The sequence below is a fragment of the Mus pahari genome, chromosome 2 (assembly GCF_900095145.1).
Source record: "Mus pahari chromosome 2, PAHARI_EIJ_v1.1, whole genome shotgun sequence".
In the NCBI taxonomy this organism is placed as follows: domain Eukaryota; kingdom Metazoa; phylum Chordata; class Mammalia; order Rodentia; family Muridae; genus Mus; species Mus pahari.
This window is the reverse complement of record NC_034591.1, coordinates 124,601,037-124,621,708: the sequence shown is the minus strand read 5'-3', so window position 1 is coordinate 124,621,708 and position 20,672 is coordinate 124,601,037. Positions and strand designations below refer to the sequence as shown.

Genomic DNA, 20,672 nt, shown 5'->3' with positions numbered 1-20,672 from the left:
ACAGAGGTGCACAGAGCACTGAGGTCTCAGTCAATAGGTTTTTGGTATGTGGCTCCTCTACAGGTGCCAGAAACATTGAACCAGAAAGACAGAGCCGAGGCTGCCGGGCTGCCCTGCTTCAGGGCCCCTCCTTACTCACCCTGATCATCTCTGCCACGTAACTCTCGGGCCCGGTGTACTCTGTGGAGTCCTTCACTTTCACCAGCACGATGAAGCACAGATAGTGCCACATGTTGTGTTCCTCCTTGATGTGCTCTTCAAAGGTGACAGTCTTATTGTCAAACTTGTCCCTTTCCAAGCCTAAATGAGAGACAGAACATCCCAGATGCCCCATGAGCCACTGCGTAGAGCAAAGTCAGCACAGCCTGCCATCTTGATTTATCTGCAGGCAGAATTGGGGTCTTTGGCCTCAAGACCCACTTTCATCATGGTAGGAGGGCACAGGCAGGGAGTCTGCCTCAGCAGGGTTTATTTGATGTTTATGTTTTGTTTTAAAACAGGGTCTCATGTAGCCCAGGCTGGCCTTAAACTCACTTTGTAGCCAGGGGGGTAACTTTGAACTCCTGGTACTTCTGCTTCAAACTCTCAAGTGCTGGATTTACAGATAGGCAATACCATGTGCAGAGCCGAGGGTCTGAAAACCCTGCAGCTTCCAGGTGCCTTGGCTGCCTCACGGGTGCATGGGAAACCTGCCTTTCAGCTTCTAGGGGAAGAACATGAGGATAGGCTCAGCCCCTGGAGGAGATCAGTGAATTTAAGCTCCCTTGTCTCAGGTAAATGCCAAAGTGTGGACATGACAAAAAGAACTTTAAACCAATTTCAGATGCTGGTTGGTAACTATATTTTGTAGAGGCCTGGGCTAGCCATTTTGAAATTAGAGTTGAGTAAAGGAAATATATTTCAGGCCATTAGTAGGATTTGGATTCCTCACATTAAAAGAAGGGAGCACAAATATGCAGAATAAGGAAGATGATATAGACACTGTAATGCTGAGGTAGAATTAGAGGTAGCCATCTTTTTGTTATCTATATGAAACTAGAGGAACAGATGGAGGTGGATCCGTCTCCATGTCTTTCCATGCACGCACAAAGGCATACACACATACCAGCCCATAGATCTACAGCTTAAACCTGGAACAATGGCCATCAATAGGAATGAATACTTAGATGTTGGCTACTAAGTGCCTATTTCACTATGAACAACTGAAGAAATGGCTGATTGTATGGCTGGGTCAGAGAAGGCAGAAGTTGAGACTAGAAATTCTAAAGCTGCCAGAAAAATAGAGTACAAAAAAAAAAAAAAATGACATGGCAAAACACAAAAGACAGCCTGAAGGGTTCTCACTGGCCAAACCCAGGGGAAAATGAGCATCAAGACAGAACCTGATACAATGGTACATCACCATAGCTGGGAGGCTGATGCAGGAGGACCACAAGTTCAAGGCCAGCCTACACTAACTCAAAATTAAGGTAAGGTGTTATCCCAAACTTAATGAATTGAATAAATAAATATGGGAAATAATTTCCGCGGCAAGAATCATTAGGGGATACTAAAGCTGGGGCTGAATGTGTAAAGTGAGGGATACCAAGGCCACTTACAAGGTTTCCAAGCATCCTGCCATACATCCTGCCATACAGTGACTTTATTGGGAGAAACATACCAAATATGTCCTTATCCAAGAGATCAAAGTGAGTATCGGCAGCTGTATACATTAAGCTATGGCTTAATGTGTCCCTGATGTGGCATACTGAGAAGGTGAGAAAATGTGTCTTCAATATTCGTATACAAATGCATAATCTTAGCTCTACTGTAAGGGACCTTCAGAGAAACTCAAATCAAAGGACTCCCTACAAAACAAGTGCCTTATGTTCTTCACAAATGTCTGTGGAGGGGCTGAAGAGATGGCTCAGTGGTGAAGAACACTGGGCATTTCTCCACAGGTCGTGAGTTCAATTCCCAGCAACCGCATGGTAGCTGGCAACCATCTGTAATGGAATCTGATGCCCTCTCTGGAGTACAAACATGTGCATCAAGCACTCCTATTCACAAATAAACAAATCTTTCAATTAAAAAAAAAAATGCCCATGGAGTTAAGAGGAGCCCGAATGTCACATGGCCAGGGACTTTCTAAAGGCACTAGTAGAATGAAGGGTTGAGTTTTTAAAATTAGATAGACAAATAGTTTTGTCTTAAATTTCCCAGTAACTATACTGGAACCATGTAAGAGAATGTTCTTGCCAGCAGCAAATACATACTGAAATGCTGAAGATCAAAAGGGCACCATGTCAGCCACTGATACTAAGTCAGTTCAGAAAAACTCTGTGTGGGTGTGCGTGTGTGTAGATAAATAAAGGAAAGGGAAGCCAGTATTAAAATGAAAATCTGGGGACTCTTAGGAGCTGGGAGAAACTCTTTGTACTCGTCCTATGACTTTTCTGTCACTAAAATTACAGCAAAATAAAAAGCTTAAAAACTAGGTCTTTAAGAGGCTAAAAATTAAAGAATTTAGATGTTTAAGAGAAAGCGTTCCCTTTTTTTAGTATCCATATTGGGAAGGAATTCATAAATTTAGTAACTATATTCTGAATAATCCTGATATGATTACTCAGCTTCCAGATTCCCACATGATTAGTTTGCATATACATATATTTTCCTATAGTTATACTTTTAGAGACTTTTTTTGGTACCTCATGAAACTATTTTTATTTTTATTTTTGAGACAGGGTCTCATGTAGCAAAGACTGGCCTCAAACCCATAATCCTCCTGGCCCAGCCTCCTCCTGAGTGCTGGAATTACAGGTGTGAGCGCTTGTTTCCTGCAGCAGTTCCTACTTAGCCTGCAGCATGACTGGGTTAGGGGTGGGAGTGGCTATGTCAGAAACTTAGCCAAGTCCTCACTCCTAATTCTCCCAGGGATGCAGAGAGGTGCACAGGGACACTACTTACTTTACAGGTGGGGAAGATGGCTCGGTGCATGTAGATGACTGAGCGAAGGTGCATGGCCAGTCAGCAGCTGAGGCTGGTCCAGAAGCAGGGGCTGATGTACCGAGTCCAAGCCTTCAACTTTCACCTGACTGTAAGAGACCTCTTTCTCTCTTTTAAAAAAATAAATGTATCTATGTATGTATGTATGTATGTATGTATGTATGTATCTATCTCTTGAGATAGGGGCTCACTATGTACCCTTGGCTGTCCTGAAACTGGCTATGTAGACCAAGTTGGCCTCAAAGTCAGAGATCTACCCTGCTTCCTGAGTGCTTGGATTAAAATACAATTATACCATCCGTCTGCCTCCTCAAAACTCATGGTGTATATATGCATATGTATATAAATACAGTCTACTGAGTCCATTAGTGTTGCCTGCATATATGTGTATATAAGTTCAGATGCCTATGGAGACCAGAGTCGGAGTTCCAGGGTGATGTGAGCCATTGCCTGACATGGGCGCTGGGAGTTCAATCTGGGTTATGTGCAGGAGCAGTGCATGCGCCTAATCTCCATGCCATCTCTCCAGCCCTCCTCTTTCTCTTGCCTTTGAGACAGGGTTTTACTAGGTAGCTCAGGTCCAAGTTGGCATTGACCTCACAGCAATCACTCTGCCTCAGCTTCCCAAGTGTTCTCATTACAGATGGATGCCGCTGGGCCCAGCTCTAATGGAATTTTCCCATTGCAGCCTGATCCTGCCAGTGAAGAAGATATTCTCAGGCTGTAGCTGGATAACAGCTTTCTTTCTTAGTCTACTTAGGACTGGACCAGGGGACTTTCAGGATGACCAGACACAGGAAGATGAGAGATACATTTTTCTCACACATGTGGCCACATTTCTACTCTTTAGAACTTAATTCCGAAAGGAAAACCAGTAACTACTGCACAGAGTTTATTGTCCACATAGAAGCCTGCTGTTTGCCAAGAGAAGGCAGGGATGGGACTGCACAACGTGACTGTCTTAGCCCAGTATCTGTTATATACCCACTCCATTGCCACGTGGCCATGTGCTCAGCCACGCCGGCCAGTGGCCTGCCTGCCCGAGTGAGACAGACACTCACCACAGATGAAGCACGTGGTTTTTAAGATCTCCTCCTTCTTCTGCTTCTCACTCCTCAGGTCAGCAAAGGTGTCGATGATGACCCCAAAAATCAGGTTCAGGACGATGATGATGACCATGAAGAAGAAGAGGAGGTCATAGATCACCCTTGCAGCAAACAGAGGCTCCTGGAGATGAGAGATGGTGCTCTCAGGCGGGGCCTGCACTGCCCTTTGCTCTTCAGAGGTCAGAGTCCAGCTCCAGCTGGACAGCTGTCCACTTGGACAGGAGTTACACTGAGCATCAAACTTTAAAACTCCCAACCAAGACTCCTTTTAATCCCCTGGATCTATCCTGGGAATGCTTCAACTGCGGTGGGGAACACAACTAGGAAGATTCTGACAGCATGTTGGGGTGGCCAGACCTAATATTAAACAAACCTCTGTCTAAGGAGTTGCCCTGGGGCCTCAACATGCCTTAGTGGGGTCTCATGGGAAGGGGCTCTGGCTGGGTTCTACACAATGGCTTGTCACACTTCCAGCTCATGTTCCACACTGACAGTTTACACTCAGCATCACCACTGAGCACCCCCGCTGCCTGCCCCCACAAGCCTCTGTGCCCCCTCTTTTTCCCTTGGGATCTGTTTACCTCTTTGGATGGCTTCCTGAGCACGTCTCCTACCCCTCCCCCACTCCGCAGCCCGTGACTCAGAACAGTGACGATGCACATGAGCAGGGTCTCACATGTGTGTTCCTTATCCTGTTCCGTTTCTTCTGCAGGGAGCAGTTCTGTGAGCAGGGCGAGTAATAACACAGTTAAGACAGGAGGGGGGAAAGAGACACTGCGATTCCCCAGTGATGCTTTCCAAATGCCATCTCTCCAGCTGGCAGTCCATGGAGTAAAATTAAGTAATTACGAGTCAGATATGTGCTGTCAGGAGTCGAACAGGGCTGTTCCCACTTCTAAACCCTGCAAACTTCTCAAGCTAAGTATGGAGCCTCAAATACCTCCTATTGTTTGACCGTGTTACACTATAGTCCTACCTACAAACAGAATAGTCTTTGGCCTAGGCTGGGAACAAGGCATCTTGCTTCTCAGGTGAGGTTTCTGCCAGGTACCCAACTGGGCATGCACAGAGGACAGAAATAGGTCTTTGGCTTCCCATTAGAGGCTCTTTATCCCACTGTGCAGCCTCCCCCCCCCCATCTCTCTCACTCTCACTCTCTCTCTTTCTCTCCTTTTGTTTGTATTTATTTATTTTTGTACTCCTGGCGGGGGCCTCACACAGACTAGGCAAGTGCTCTCCCACTGAGAGGCAGTCCAGCATCATTCCAGTGCTGTAGCTTCTGGGGCTCTTTAACTTTCACCTGCTTAGCCTGAAGGACTTTTACCACTGAGCCTTTAGAATGCCGTCCTCCCCTTCTTAGCCTGAGAGTCCTTGGTTTTAGTTGCAGCACCTTTACCACAATACTCTGCTGGCTGCCTGTCTTCTAAATGGCATCCTTACTGAAGCAGCATTTGGTTATGTGAGCTCTCATTTACCCCACCACCCTACCCCCCCCCCAATGCTGTCTTCCTGTCCACAGTGGACACTCAAATATTGCCTGCCTCATCATACGTGGCTTCCTTTTCTGTTCATCCCCCCAACCCTAACTAACTTCTCCCTTTCCTTGTTAGCCTCACTCCTAAGCAGTATTTCCGCTTTAATCTGCTTCCAATACCACCTGCCTCACGTACTTCACTGAAGGTGACTGACAGTCACCTGGGGCTGGTGGCCATGTGGTCCTACCTTCTTTGGGTGCAGGAGAGGTGCAGTTTTCCCCCGACTCTACCCTGCACACATCAGAGTAGAGGAAATCGTTGGCCAAACTCTCGCCAGTTTCTGGGATAGAGAAGGGAGTTTTGTGACGAACAATCTGGCAGCATATGGTTAAAATGTTTGAAGTCCCCAGTTCACGGCTGATTAAACAACCCTTTACATAAATAACACCCTCCAATACTGCATATAAATTCAAAGCACAGATGCAATTTACACTCTTATTTGGTGAGCTGGATGGGAAAAGAGCCAGAAATGTCAAGTTCTGTAGGCTTACTAACAGTATCACACTTAACTAGCACCTCTCCGACTTTAAAGACAAACAGACAAAACTCAAAGACAAATACTACTGGGTGTACAGATTCCATCAAGATCTGGATCAGGTTGGCGCAGGAAGCAACTTGGGCATGAATGGAACCCCAAGACCCAAGCTGGCTTGGTTTAGAATCCACGGTAGGTGATACAAAGTGCTACTTGGTGTCAACTGAAGGTTGAATGAACGTTTATATCAAGATGCACAGTTGCGGGAGAAGGCGGCCAAGCTTGGGGTGTCATAGAAGGTCTAGTTTGTCCCCAGGATTCAGGCAGCCTGACTACCTTTAACCAGGTACTTTTCATTAAGGACTGACAGCTCTTCTGAGAAAGAATGCCTTGGCATCATCTAAAAATGATCATTTGCCAACAGGAAATCACTTCCAGTTTTGTTATATATAGGAGCTCACTGTAAAATTCACACATTTTTTTCTTTTTTAAATAAAGTTTCAAGGATAGACACCTCAAACAGTGTGTGGGTTTGTCTTTCTACATTAAATATACAGATAAGTGTGGTATATGTATGAATATAATCCTAGTACTTGGGTGGTAGAGGCAGTAAGAAGAGCTCAAAGTCTTCTTTGTCTATGAGGTGAGTTTCAGCCTAAGTTATAAGATGCCCTGTCTCACAAAACTCCAAACACAAAACAATATAGTTATGTAAGTCTTAATTTAAAGTATGACCTTACTATTATTATTCTGTATTTTCTCATGTTATTAGTGTTTGTCCATAAAGGCTTATAAGGATGCACTCTCTGTGTGGGGTACTCCACCCACAGATGTGGGCCATAGTCCAGTGAAGTAACCTATTATATTTGGATTGCTCCCAATCTTCAAATTGTAGTGAACATTTTTCCTAGACATGTCTGCTTCTACACACACTCAGCAGGTTTTCCCCCAGAAGTTACCAGAAGTAGGTTCAGTAAGTCAAGGGGATACTTTCACTTTATTCACTCAAACAAAATGTTTTGTGAAAACGTTGTGCTGGTTGAAATATGGCATTAGTAAGTTAGCCTTTTTCTGAGTATTTTTGAGACAGAACCTTGCTATATGTGGCCTAGGCTGGCCTCTTGAGAGTTTGGATCAGAGTATATGTGAACACGTGAGGCTTTAATTAATGAATTCAATGCATGGGGTAGTCACTGACCCTCACAACACAGTATTCAGCATTACCCTTTGAATAACATGAGAATGACCTGTGTTCATACTTTGTATTCTGGTGTTAGAGACACGGTTGCCTGCTAAGGTCACATATTTACTCTGGTCTGGTTATAATCATGTTAATGTTGAAAAAGACAAGAGGATCCCAAACCCACCTGGAACAGCTGTTTCATTGGGCAACCTGTCTACTTCCAAGATAAAGTCATCCTTGAAGAACAGATAGCCCACAATTGAGAACAGGTAAACCAGGATCAGAGCCAGGACTGCTGTCAAGATGATGGACCGTCCATTGCGGGTGACACTTTTAATGACATTAAGCAAAGTCTCCTCTCTGTACACTAAATCAAAAAGCTTCAGAAAAAACAAGATGGTAGAAGAGTTGTTAAGAACTTTGGTTTATATCAGCATCATTTACTCTCCTGGAAATTCAGAATCATTCTATAATTTTAACACGTAACATGTTGCCTGTCTTCACAGTGAGAACTAGGATGGTTAAAAAGGAGGAAAAATAAACACAGAAGAGTGGGTGGCAATCAGTACCAACTTCAAACCGCACACAAAACAGGTTAGAGGTTCCAGAAATAGACATAGGAGTTTCAGAGAGCAACGCGGAAGAAAGTACGGAGGGTCTTGGAACCCATCCATTTAGCATCTAATTTCTGAGCATTTCCAAAGGGCCAGGAACTCTGGTATCTGTCTGTCTGTCTCCAGGAAGGCCAGTATCTAGTTGTGAAGGCAGGCATATTACAAGCTAGTTGTAATGGTTTTCAAAGGGTTCTCATGACCCTTTGGCAAACTTCTGTCTCCAGTAATATTTACATTATGATTCACAACAGTAGCAAAATTTCAGTTATGAAATAGCAACAAAAATAATTCTATGGCTGGAGTGGGTTCCTACTACCTGTATTAAAGGGTCTCAGCATTAGGAGGGTTGAGAACCAATTAGCTAGTACAAGCTGCAAGAGCTCTGGACTGCTGAGGTCCGTATCTCAGCTTAGTTACTGATAGCCAATGGGATCTTGGGCTTTGTTCTATTCCTAGCCCCTAGCCTCACTTTCCACATATGCAGACCCCAAGATGGAGAGTCAATAGGAAGAATAATCAAGCATTATATCTACAGTGCTTAGCACACAGGCATACTTATATACTGTGCAAGTACAGTAACTGGTAATCACCAACTAGGAAGATGGAGCAAAGCCACACAGTATGGTTGAAGGATGTCCATAGTGGAGACTTCCCAGGAAGCCTTACCCTTTATCTTCCTCCCCTAGTATAGGAATGACCCCTAAAGGTCACATTGGGTTTATAGATCGGTCCTAACCCCTAACCTGCAGGAAGTGGGCTTCATGAGAAAGGCAGGATCCTTGAAGTTGCACGTGGGCATTAGAGGATGACAGGTAGATAGATTTCCATGAAGTACAGGCAACTGTTCGGCTGGGGAGCAACTAGGGGAAAGCTCTGGGGTAACTCTGGGACTTAGAGACTTTGCGTGTCTTTTTAAGATGGAGGTCTCTTTATGTTGCCCACACTGGCAGCCAACTTTTAACTCTCCTGCCTCAGCTTCAGCTTCTTACTCATCTAGTGTTATAGGCACATGCTGCCAGACCTGGTTGAAGGCTAGTGTTTGTTCATTTGTTTGTGTTTTAATTGATGTTGCCTCTGTCCCCATGTCTAGGCAGCTCCGAAAGGCTTGGTCTTCATTGTGGCTTGGGCTAACAGCACAGTGAAGACGGTTATGGGGAAAGCAGGTGGGCTCTCCACTCCACTTTTGAATTACAGTGAGATGCTGAATGAGCCTCTGTGGACCTCCATCTCCTCATCTGTAAAATGACTGCACAGAGCTGGTCTCTCAATGTCTTCCAATTTAGAATTTGATATCTGAGGCCATTTTCTGGCCAATTAGCTTTTCTCCCTGTCTAATTCCAATCTGAACCCTGAAACTAAGTTTCCTAGAGGGAGCTGGGCAAAGTAGGGTCCGTCAAAGGAAGCAAGGATGTGGCATTTAATCCACAAAAGAAAGTAAAAGGCTGTGTTGCTTTAACGTTGGTTAAATATTTTCTAGCAACTTGGTCTGAAGTACTGAGAGCAAATCTCACAGCAAACAAAGGGGCCTTGTCTTCTGTGGGCAGGAGGCACAGAATCAACAGATCAAACCAGGAAAGACTCTCTTATGGTTTTTAGAAAATAATTTTAAAATTTAAACAATAAAATACAGCATATATAGTCTACATTATTACTTAGAATATATAAATATATTCTATTTTTTACTTAGAAAAATATATATACATTTATATATTCTAAGAAAAAATTGACCTTGGAAAAGATAGAATACAAAGGAAAAAACCCTAATAATTCCATTCCATCATCTATAGATATCTACATATTATTCCTTTTAAAAGTGGAATGTATAGATATTATTAGTAAGTACCATAGTACTGACTTATAGCCACTCCTGGACAACATGCAGGAACATTTCATGTCATGTCAAAATGTTCTCCCAGTGTTATATAGAATCACGTATACTTAACATAGCCAGTATCATGTTTGTGACTAGTCAAGATGTTTTCAATTATCTTATCAGAATTGCTTCTGTGATGAATACCTCTGGATATGCTTATATACACATCTGTCTACTTAGGACTTTCTGACTAATTTCCAGAAACAGAAATCTGTAATTCCTGTTACAATGGAAGAGTACTGCCTACAGCCATCAAGCGTGCTGTATCAATTTATATTTGCTGTGACTAGCAATTTAGACACACTATGTCCCTATGGCCACCAGACCAGGAATGAGTGTGCTGTTTAACCTTTCTCAGGCGACAGGTTAAACTTGGAGAGCGTGGGCGTTCTAACAAGCTTGCCTTGGCTCGGCACTCAGGGATGAACCTGTCTCCACGTTCAGTGACCATCTGGGGCCCTCATCCTGTCAGCTGCTGTGTAGGAACTTTGTACATTTTCATCTCCGCTGTTAATATTTTCTTAAGAATACAATTGGAATGCAGGCTCGAGGCCAGGTCCAGATGCTTCCTGGGGGCCATGGTACCTGAGGCCAAGGGGTTACTGTTCCTTCCTAGACTCCTAGATAGCTAACTCCAGGGGAGCTCCCATCACCCAGGGACGCTAGACTTCTCTGCAGGAAGTCTCTCTCTCTCTCTCTCTCTCTCTCTCTCTCTCTCTCTCTCTCTCTCTCTCAAAACCCAGGTTTGTTTTGAACATGGTAAGCTTTCTTTCTTTGTGGGATTATTGTGTTTTGAGTTCTCATCAGACATGTTCAGTACAAGAACAGGATCCCACAGGCAAGTCAAGGCTCAGAAAACCCCTGGATGCACACGAGAGTGGCTTTCACCCTGATCTAGACTGACCTCACTGTGCTCCCATGACGGGCGAGGGCTCTGGAAGTACAGGTGTGAACTGCAGCATGGGACGCTGCTCTCACGGAGGCACGGCCTGCCCAGGATTCTGAGGAATGACATTTGGGTCTGGAAGATCCAGTGACTGTGTGATTCAGGGCACAAGTTACTTAACTGCACCATGCGTCACAAAAGGAGGGCGAGAGTGTGGGAGAAGCATGCACTTGCAGAGAGTTAGCTGCTACCGTTCTGCCTCTGTCTCGCTGATGGTGAGGCTGTGAGTAGGAGTGTGGGTCTCACCTCACACTGTCCCTTGCATTTAGGAAAGGCCCTGGCTACCTCCAAATAATGACTCAGAAAACAAAAAACAGAAGCAGAATGGAAATGAAGAAGAAAGGAAGCAAGATCAACAGGAGGGAGAGCAGCAAGGAAAGCCACACTCCAGCAGGGGGAGAGGGCACAGGTCAAAGGGCACAAAGGGAGAGATCCTACCTAAAAACAAACAAACAAACAAACAAAAAACAAACAGGGACACAAGAGACAGTCCCTGACCTCTGCCACTCTCCCCAGGGAAGACAGGAGTGTGCTAGACTGTTGGATGTAGGTCTCCTCGACTCACATGCTAAACTCTGTCCAGGGATGTTCATGCACGATACAGAACAGTTCCAGAATAGGGTCCAGAATGGCTCTAAAGATTTCTGATACAGAATGACCAAAATAGGCCACATAATAGCACTCACAAGTACATCCTGCCACCCCTTTGCCTAAAAGCACAAAGTACAGCCAGACAGATTCTGAAACTAGAGAAAATAATCCATTCCGTTTAGCCTGCCAACATCTCCCACTAATGGAATGAGCTAATCCTGGTGAATTCCTTATCTTTTTTTTTTTTTTTTTTTTGTGGCATTGCGAATAAAGGATGATAAAGATACGACTAGAGAGCTGTCCCGTGGCTATGCTTGCTTAGGGTGCTGACATGAACAGTTACACGTGATCCATACAGTATCCCTGCGAGGAAAACCTTCTTCTTACCTTGTAAGGAAGGAAACAGAGACAGACAAAAGCAAGCAGCTTAGAAACCATACATTGTTCCTTCCTTAAGGACGCTCCACGATCCCCATTTTCTAAATCCTTTCATTCCTTTCTTTTCCTTCCATTTCCCTACCCCCTCTCTCTTATTTTGAGTCCTTGGGTATTTTTTTTTTTGATCTTTATATTTTTATATTTCTTGTGTTTTCACCATAAAAGTTTATGCTTCTTGCCATGTTATGTAGGTGCGCTGAAATTTATCCCCAATTTTATAGATCTAGGTTTCTTTTGACTTTGGCACAGAAAATCATTATTTGGTTTGTAACTTAATCTGCTCCCAAGAAAGGGACAGAACCAACTCACCAACTGTCCAGGTCTTAACGACTTGGCTCTATGGGAACAAAATCACTTTTACTTAGTGAGCTCACTGACCCAGGTCTTGAGGCTCTGCAAGTTGCTCTTACTTTGGTCCTCACATGTTTGCACTGAGAAGCAGATCCCAGAGGACTGTAGGTGACAGTGTCAAACATATCCCTCTTGGCAAGTGCTTCCCGAGTGAGAGAAATGGACACGTATGCAGGAAACATCTGAACCGCAGAGGCACCTCTTCCATGGTGGAAACTACAGATGTGCCACACACAGGGCACAATGGGATCCTGCACTGCCAGGTTCCCTGGAGCTGCCCTGTTTCCTATGTCATTTTCCTCTCAGATCCTCCCAAGACCGGATGCAGTTGGAGTTTGATATTATAGGATCAGGCCCAGTAGCTGTGATTAGAAGGTGGGGGTCTGTGATAAGAGATGACACAGTTCTCCACATGTGAAACATGTGAACCCCTGGTACTCACCAGCAAACTATAGAAGAACTCATGTACGAAGAGGCCCATGGCACAGATCAGTAGATACAGCAAATGATAGAGGAACTCCACATCCAGCACCATGGCCCGGTAGCCTCTGGTGAAGGTCCCACAGTTGCCCACAAAGCTCATCAGGAAGATGATTTTATTGCAGACCTGAGAACAGACGGTGGTGGGAAGAGTCAGATGGCGGAGGCCATGCTCAACTGGGCGTGAGAACCTGAGAGGAGCCTTAGCACCGAGTGCCCACCAAGCTCTCTCAGAACTGTCCTGTGACTCCAAGTCATTCCATTACTTTGCTTTTCAGGCATAATACAAATTACACGGTAGTCAAACCATTTCAAGTGCACCAGCAATCAAGCAGCACTTGTGTACGGCAAAAACAAGATTAACACATACTGAAATGATGGTTTTCGAAATGAACCATTTCTAACATTCTTATATGAGTCAGTCAAATACAGAAGTCACCTCTCTCCGTGAACTCTGTGATCAGCATGCTTAAAGCTTGTTATCTAAGCTGGCTCCAGTTCAGACACTACAGGGGTAGAGCTTAATGAGAAGTAGACATTTTTCCACTTTCTTTGCTTCTGCATTCACAAGTAAGATGAATGTTTTCTTAAGAAACAAAAATAGGATTTGCCAGGATGAGTTCTTTGTCCTGTACTTCTTTCGGGGAATGATTTCTGATCTTCCCATTGGGATCCACCCCTTTTCAAGAACCAGTTCCCGAGGTCTGGAAGCAGCTTCATCCGGTCAATCACAATATTATATTCTTCTGGATATAATAATTTTTCAAGGATTGTCATGTGACCAAATGAGCCAATAAAACCTAGGAGGCATTTTTCCTGGGATTATAGCAAAAGACAATTTTGTTTTTCCTACTTATCTTGAACCTGAAGGGAATATGAGTTTAGCGCTACTGTCCTCTTCTTACCATGCCATGGGTCATAAAATCACAAAAGTTCAGTAGACACAGAGCCAAACTAAGGGACAAAAGAACTGGGCCCTGATGCCACTGCCTAAGCCCCCATATTCAGCTATACCTGAAGCCAGGCTCTTGCTTTCTATGACAAAAACAAACCAATGCATTTCTACTCTGTTTTAGCTAGCGCGGATTTCCAGACACCTACTGAAGGGGCCCTGGCTTATCGACTAGATAATACATTTGTATGTGAACATACACCCCATGCCTGGAAATCCATCTCTATTAACAGGCTGACAAAAAGCTGGAGAGCAGACTCTGAGTGCACTTGGGAAAACCATCTTCTGCTACTCTAGTTCCCTTGGCACCAGACACACAGACCTCCTGCCAGCTAATCTGCAGGCCAGTGTAAGCGAACTCCCTGACAATCAGATAAGGGAGGACACCAACACAGAGAGCCTCCAGCTTTCTCAAGCACCCTCAACATACAATCGGCCAGGTTTCCTGAGTTCTGACCCTGTGGGTGAGAGTCTCACAGGGCAGCAGAGCGTGACTGACTCTGGATGGAGTTTTAGAGAGAGAGGGGTTTGGAGAAACAAGAGATGAGCATAGTCCAGTGGACACCACAGAACCTCCGACACACCCAAGTTCTAAAAATCTGAACAGGCCAACAGTCCACTTCAGCCTCCTCACTCTTCTCTTTAACATTCACTGCTGTATCTCCTGTTCGTGGGCTCAGTCTATTGCCCCTACTCCACACTGACTGACTGACTGACCAGCTTTTGATCTAGCTTCCTGCCCTACCTCTAAGGGATGCTGTCAGTATATACCATGTCTTATGTTCTGAGCACAGCCAAGGATATGGCCCTACCTTTTTGCCTACCCCATGGTGTGCTTTCCTTCACCACGGAGACACCTGCAGCTTGTTTCTTGGGTCTACACTATGACTCAGCTTTACCATACCTGATCAAAAGCACTGGCAGAGCCCCAAGGGCCTCCCTGACTACAGAACCTCCCACCCCAGTCTACAGAACATGGATGACTGAATTTTCTAGAATGCCTTTGAAAAGATCATCTTGGCTTAAAACACTGCAAGCATTTACCAAGGCGAACAGAGTCCCCCCCAGCGTCAGTCCCACTCATCTGCAAAACTACAGGCATCTGGGAAACATGGCCATGTAGGTTCCCTTTCTCAGAGATTTGTGCTTATTCTTTAGGTCTTTGAAAAATATTGCAGTTACAACACTTAATGGGTTTTTGCCACTGACCCTCTATTTCAATTCCCACCCTACATTTACCACCATGGAATGATGTTCTGGAAACACATGTGAACCTGGAGGAAGATGTTCAATGGACTTACCCCAGAGTTCAGTGTTCCAGGAGTAGTCCCCTCCCTAACACAGCTCTGTGGTCTATTGCTCCACTTAGGCCTATGAAGCCTAAAACAAGCAAAATGCTTTCCTGAGTCTTGCACATCCTGGCCTCACCTTTTCTATTCTTTTATGTACAGTTTCATAATGTACGGTGGCAGACACTTGTAATTTTACCACTCTGGAAGGCTGAGGCAGGAAGATCATGAATTGGAGGTCAGCATGGGCTACACAGTCAATGTAAGATCAGCTCGGGACACAGAGAGAGTTCAAGGCTAAGCTGGGCTCTACAGCAAGAATACTTCAAAACCCAAACCAAACCGAAACCAAATCAACAGAACTCAAACCCCGTTGCCTTTCTCTGAGCTTATCTGGCCAGAATCCCTTTTGCGATCAGAATACCTAGACACGATTCTGTATTACCCGTACTTTTCTATGACACTTCCATTTTTGTACAGCCACCTCAGCTTTTTTACATGATTAGAATAGAAACCATAGCCAAAGGAAGGTATTCTGAGATTCCCAAGATGCAGGAGTCCCATGCCACTTATAGTCTTCCCTCAGCCATCACTGTCTCCTAAGGACCCTTGGGTATCCCTTCAATTATAGTGATAGCACTCCTCTGACGTCTAAATAGCCATATGTCATTTTCTTCTTCCCTCACCACTTGCTCTGTTTGTGAACCGTCCCTCTAACCTCTCCCCTCTTTTCTATGAGAGCTCTTTGAGAACTGAGTGCTATGCTAATATTTGATCATTTGATGTGCTGGCTAAAAACCTATGGTCCAAACAAACCTTTGGTCAGACTAGCCAAACTAACTTAAACTTCCATGGCTGCTACTGTCCCTGTCTAGCTCTTGAGAGGGATACTCCCAAGGAAAGGTCGTGTCAATTCACCCTGAAGAGGTCAAAGGAAGATGGAGTCTAACAGCATTTTTTTTTTTTTTTTTTCTAGATTGAAACCCAAAGTCAAGATGCTAGGGACCAAATGGAAAGCATTCCTATTTACTCATACATAAGAACTGTACTACAAAGCGAGTCATACTTACATTGAAAGCTCCCAGCAGAAACAGTGTGGGTTGCAACCCAACTGAAAATATCAGTCGTAGGATTGTAGAAGCAATTAAGGCCCGGATGCCGTGGGGCTTGGGCAGAGCAATGACAATGGCCAGAGAGATGAGCATGGCTGTCCACAGGAGGCCTGACCAGTGTGGCTCTAGTGTTCCTGGAAAGACAATACAGCCATCTTTGGAATTTGTGTTTTCATGACATCTAGGTGACAGAGTAACATAGGTCTAACGACATTTTTTTCAGTCACTTCTCTAAATGATGTTCTGATTTTTTTATCTCAAATTCTCAGTTTCAGTGTTTTTAGATTCCCAGTCATTCATATTTCTTATGTATCTCCCCTACCCCCCAATTCTCTGGTCTTCCTGTGTATTTTGGGTTTAGCCGAGACACTACTATTTCTGGTAAGTCATTCCTAATTACAAAGAACTTGCAAAGTGTTTCCTCCTATGCTATGTCACAATACTTCCTGGTTATTCCTATAGGGCCCAGTATGCTAGGGAAGCGCTCTGCCCACAGAACTACACTCCTCGCTCAAATGCTACTATGTTTTCTTTCTTTCCTTCCTTCTTTCTTTAAGATTTATTTTCATGTCCATTAATGTTTTGCCTCCATGTATGTCTGTATGAGGGTGCCAGATCCCCTGGAACTGGAGTTATAGATGGCTGTGAGCTGCCATGAAGGTGCTGGGAATTGAACCCAGGTTCTCTGGAAGAGTGGCCAGTGCTTTTACCATCTGAGATATTTCCCCAACCTCAAATGCTGCTTTTTGCTAACCATCATTTTACTTGTCTGTCCTCTGTCTAGACTCTTGAGAAAAGTATGTGGCACAGAGGAGACACCAGATTCTCACTCAATAAATAAAACTCATTCTTGGGTCAGAATTCACTTCAGGGGAAGGAGGAATTGGAAGCCTAAGCTCACTTATATTCAAAACCTGTGAAGTCAAACTGCAGGTTCCATGGCTCAATTTGATTTTCTCAAGGGAAGGGGGAAGGCAACTTCCGGCTTTTGAGCATCATCTACAGTTAGATTAACCCAGTAGATAACAAGCTTCTACCAGTTTTTGTCATCTCTTGCTATTTCAGGTTCTATTTAGAGTGTCCCACGAGATGTCTTGGTTACATAACATGAGCCAACGTGGCTAAAAATACAGTTCTGTAAAACACTCATTAAAAAAAATAAGACACCCCTATTGCAAATGCTGTCACATTCTGAGTCTCCCTCGGATGTAAACAAGCAGGGCTACATGATTCAGGACACTTATATAAAGGAGATTTTCTTCTTTAGAATAGCCAGGAGTGTAGCCCAGCTCAGGAGGAGGTACCTATGCAGGTGGCTGCTCTTTCTCCAGCTAAGTGACAGTCATCTGAGGCATTTTCTCTTCAACAACTGTCTCCCTAGAGCCAGCCACTTGCCTTTTTTCCCCCCCTTCACTTTCAACATCCTTAAGGAAGAAAAGCTGGTTAAAATGGGCACAAAAATGGCAGTTTAGGTCTCCACTGTCTGTGTTAATGTTGGGTGGGTGTGGTGGCTCTCCTGTAATGTTCCTGAGTGGGAGGTGGAGACAGGCAATCCCCTGAGCAAGCTAGCTAGGTAGACTAGCTTGGGCTCAAGTGAGAGACCTTGCCTCTATATACAAAGTGGAGAATGGTCAGGCAACACACACACAATGTTAATTTTGAACCTCCACACACATGCGTAAACACATGTGCTCACACACATGTGACCACGTATACCTCAACCACAGAAAATAAAAGAAATGAGCTCAAAGGCACATAAGGTTTATAGAAGTTTAAAACGTGGCTTCATTTACGTGCACATTTAACAATTGTCCTGCTGTCTCTCCTGTTCTCATTAGTTACTGTTCACTCAGCCCACTCTAGCAACCTAGGTTGGTGCAGTATCTCTACTTTAAAGGCAATCCAGTCTTTAAGTATTTTATCCAAAGTGACCTAGGAAATGGCTAAAAGTACATGCCTTTAATGTTAACAGTCTTCAGCTACTGTTAAAATAAAAGCATCAACTCACTGTGCGCACGGATCAAGAATTTTGACAGTTTGTTGTTATATGACCATCACAGGATGTTGTTGCCACAATCAAGACACAGAATGTGCACACCCTGACAAACATGAGCGCCCTGACTGGGTTGCCTAGCAGTCTTTGCTGTTCATGTGTTGCCTCACCCCCCCCTCCCGGATACCACCAGTGTGCTTCCTGTTACTATCAGCTTGCAGTTCTCATGAAAATGGAGAAATAACTGTATTAGGAGGTAGGCTTGGGTGTGACTAAGAAGTGCTTAAGAATCATGGTGGCTACTCCCACTTCATTGTTTTTGCTGCTGAGTAATAGTCCACTATGGAATAGTACACTATGGATGTACGGCAGTTTATAATCTATTTATTCATTCAATAAGTGGGTGGATGTCTGTGGTCATCCCAGAGATACTGGGAACGTTGCTACTAGACCACTCAAGTGCAAGTCTTGGAGTGGAAATGATGTTATCATTTCTTTGCAGAACACAAGAGAAGTAGACTGCTAGGTCTTACACAGAATGTACAATTTTGGGAGATACTGCCATACTACTTTCCAACCAAAACAACCACACATTTTTGTTTTTTGTTTTTTGTTTTTTTTGCCTTTTATTAGCTCTTGATATTAACAGTCCTGTGATTCAACCATTTTATCAGGTATATAGAGATACATCACTGTTCTAATTTGTATTTTACTGATAAATGTAGATATTGGCTATCTTCTCACATACCTACTCATAATCCTTAGATCTTCTTTTGTTAATTATATGAGCAAATACTTTGCCCATTCTTTTAATGTGGTAGTCTTTCTATTACAGTGTTTTATGTGTTTATAATCTGTATTTACATCCTGATATAGTGAGACATTCTTTGGAGATGTTTTCTTCCATTCTCTGGCTTACCTTTCATTTCATAAATGTTTAAACATTTTAAATAGATTTCTTTTTTCCGGCTACACTATGTAGGGCCACATTATATAGCTCTGGCTGTCTTAGAACTCTTTGGGGTTGAACTCACAGAGAGCTGTCTGACTTTGCCTTCTATGTGCTGGGAATAAAAAACAAACAAACCCATTCCATATATGGCCGGTACAGCACTTGCACCCAAGGCCTGAAGAGGCCAAGGCAAGAACCTGCTCTTTTGATGCTATTAACACGGTACTGAAAACTAGTGCTGGATTCCAAGAGACTGGGTCTAGAAAGAAATCTTGGAGACAGCTGGAGAAATGTGAATTTGGACTATTACAAGATTTACTGTTAGTTTTGTTACATATGATAATGGCCTGGTAGTTATATATATTTTAAAATATGCTTATAAGTTAGAGGCACACTGAAATATTTATGGTCAAAACAACAAAATGTCTAAACTTCTCTAAAATGTTTCAAAAATACAGTGGGGGGCTAGAGGAAACAAGTTTAGCAAAATGTTAATTGTTCAAGCTGGGCTGATGTACATGGCAGTTTGTCATGCTGTTCCTTCTACTCATGAGCAAGTTAAAATGTTTCAATAATAAGAAAGTTTAAGGAGCCATACTGTCTTTATTTGAGCCATTGTGGCATGTTCACAGATTGAGCAGTATCTGACTCTGTACCAGTGCTGTGCTTCTGACAGGTGGCTCAGTGGGCTGGGACGATGCTCTTGGAAAAGGAGCTTTTAAGGCCACTGCTGCTCTTGGCTGCAAAGGTCATGTAAGCCACAGAACCACAGCACTGTACAAAATTAGATTGTTATGTACATCTAAGAGGTACTTTTTTTTAGCAATCTTGTTTTTAGAAAGATACTGTAATGCAAACATACACAGAAAATTTTATTTTGGAAGTGCTGGAGCTCAAATCCTGATCTTGGTCATGCTTGGCAAGCATCCTACTACTAAGCTGCACCTACAGAGTCTAACACATACTGATCTCACAGTGGCATTTTCAGACCAATTAACCAGATATATTTTCTGAGCAGTATGAAAACAACCATTTTCCTGAAAACAGTTGGTACTAAGCACTGAAAATTTCCAGAACACATGTTACAAATGCAAGAATTCACTCTAATGGTGAACTGTTGCTTCAGTATCATGAAAGGGGACTCGTGGGTCAGATCAGCCTCTTTTCATTCATTCCCAGGAGCTCTGACATCGCTTTCCAGTAAGTCTATTGGTACGAAGTTCTGAAGCCCGCAATTCACAGCCTGACAAGGAAACCCTGTCACTTTCAGGCTAATAAAGGTGGATGCCATATCCAAAGTGTATCACCATAGAGTTGGAAAGATCTCAACCATCGCCTCGTTCAAGGGGTCTCAGATTTGACTGGTAAGAGACAGGCTTCTAAAGCTATTTTGTCAGCGCCTTCTAGGCATTTCTGAAGCCACATCAAAGCCTCAACATCCTCACTGTCAGCATCTTAGAATACAGGAAACATCAAGGAGTAACCAAAGAGGCCTGCACGGAGTCACATGACCAGTGGCCAGCAAACCCATGGCTAGAAGTCTACAGTATGAAGACTAATACTGAAGGTGAGGGGCTGTCAGCTTACTGTCCCCACACACTGGTCTGGATGCTGGTGCAAGCGAACAGTGAAGAAAACAGTTGGGGCGAAGCATCAAAGTCTATATGAAATATCTTCAGAGGAGTGGAGGGCAGAGGAGAGCTCAGCCCAAGAAATGACTGGATAATGTGCTAAGAGGAACACAGTAACTTCTTGTGTTCTTGAGCTGGAAGGAGACTGGGTAATCACCAATAGAGG

At 43.8% G+C, this 20,672-nt stretch overlaps 1 protein-coding gene across 13 annotated transcripts in view; it reads right to left on the bottom strand.

The window, feature by feature from the left end:
* Positions 1 to 20,672, bottom strand: part of Itpr1 (inositol 1,4,5-trisphosphate receptor type 1) — a 330,113-nt gene that overhangs the window by 27,253 nt on the left and 282,188 nt on the right. For all 13 annotated transcript variants that reach the window (XM_029535575.1, XM_029535574.1, XM_029535578.1 and 10 more), the window contains 7 exons: positions 15,889 to 16,064; positions 12,540 to 12,704; positions 7,469 to 7,664; positions 5,814 to 5,906; positions 4,673 to 4,812; positions 4,047 to 4,212; positions 140 to 300 (listed from right to left, as the gene is read on the bottom strand). In XM_029535575.1, the coding sequence (XP_029391435.1) occupies positions 140 to 300; positions 4,047 to 4,212; positions 4,673 to 4,812; positions 5,814 to 5,906; positions 7,469 to 7,664; positions 12,540 to 12,704; positions 15,889 to 16,064 (1,097 nt within the window). The remainder of the gene's footprint in view (positions 1 to 139; positions 301 to 4,046; positions 4,213 to 4,672; positions 4,813 to 5,813; positions 5,907 to 7,468; positions 7,665 to 12,539; positions 12,705 to 15,888; positions 16,065 to 20,672) is intronic.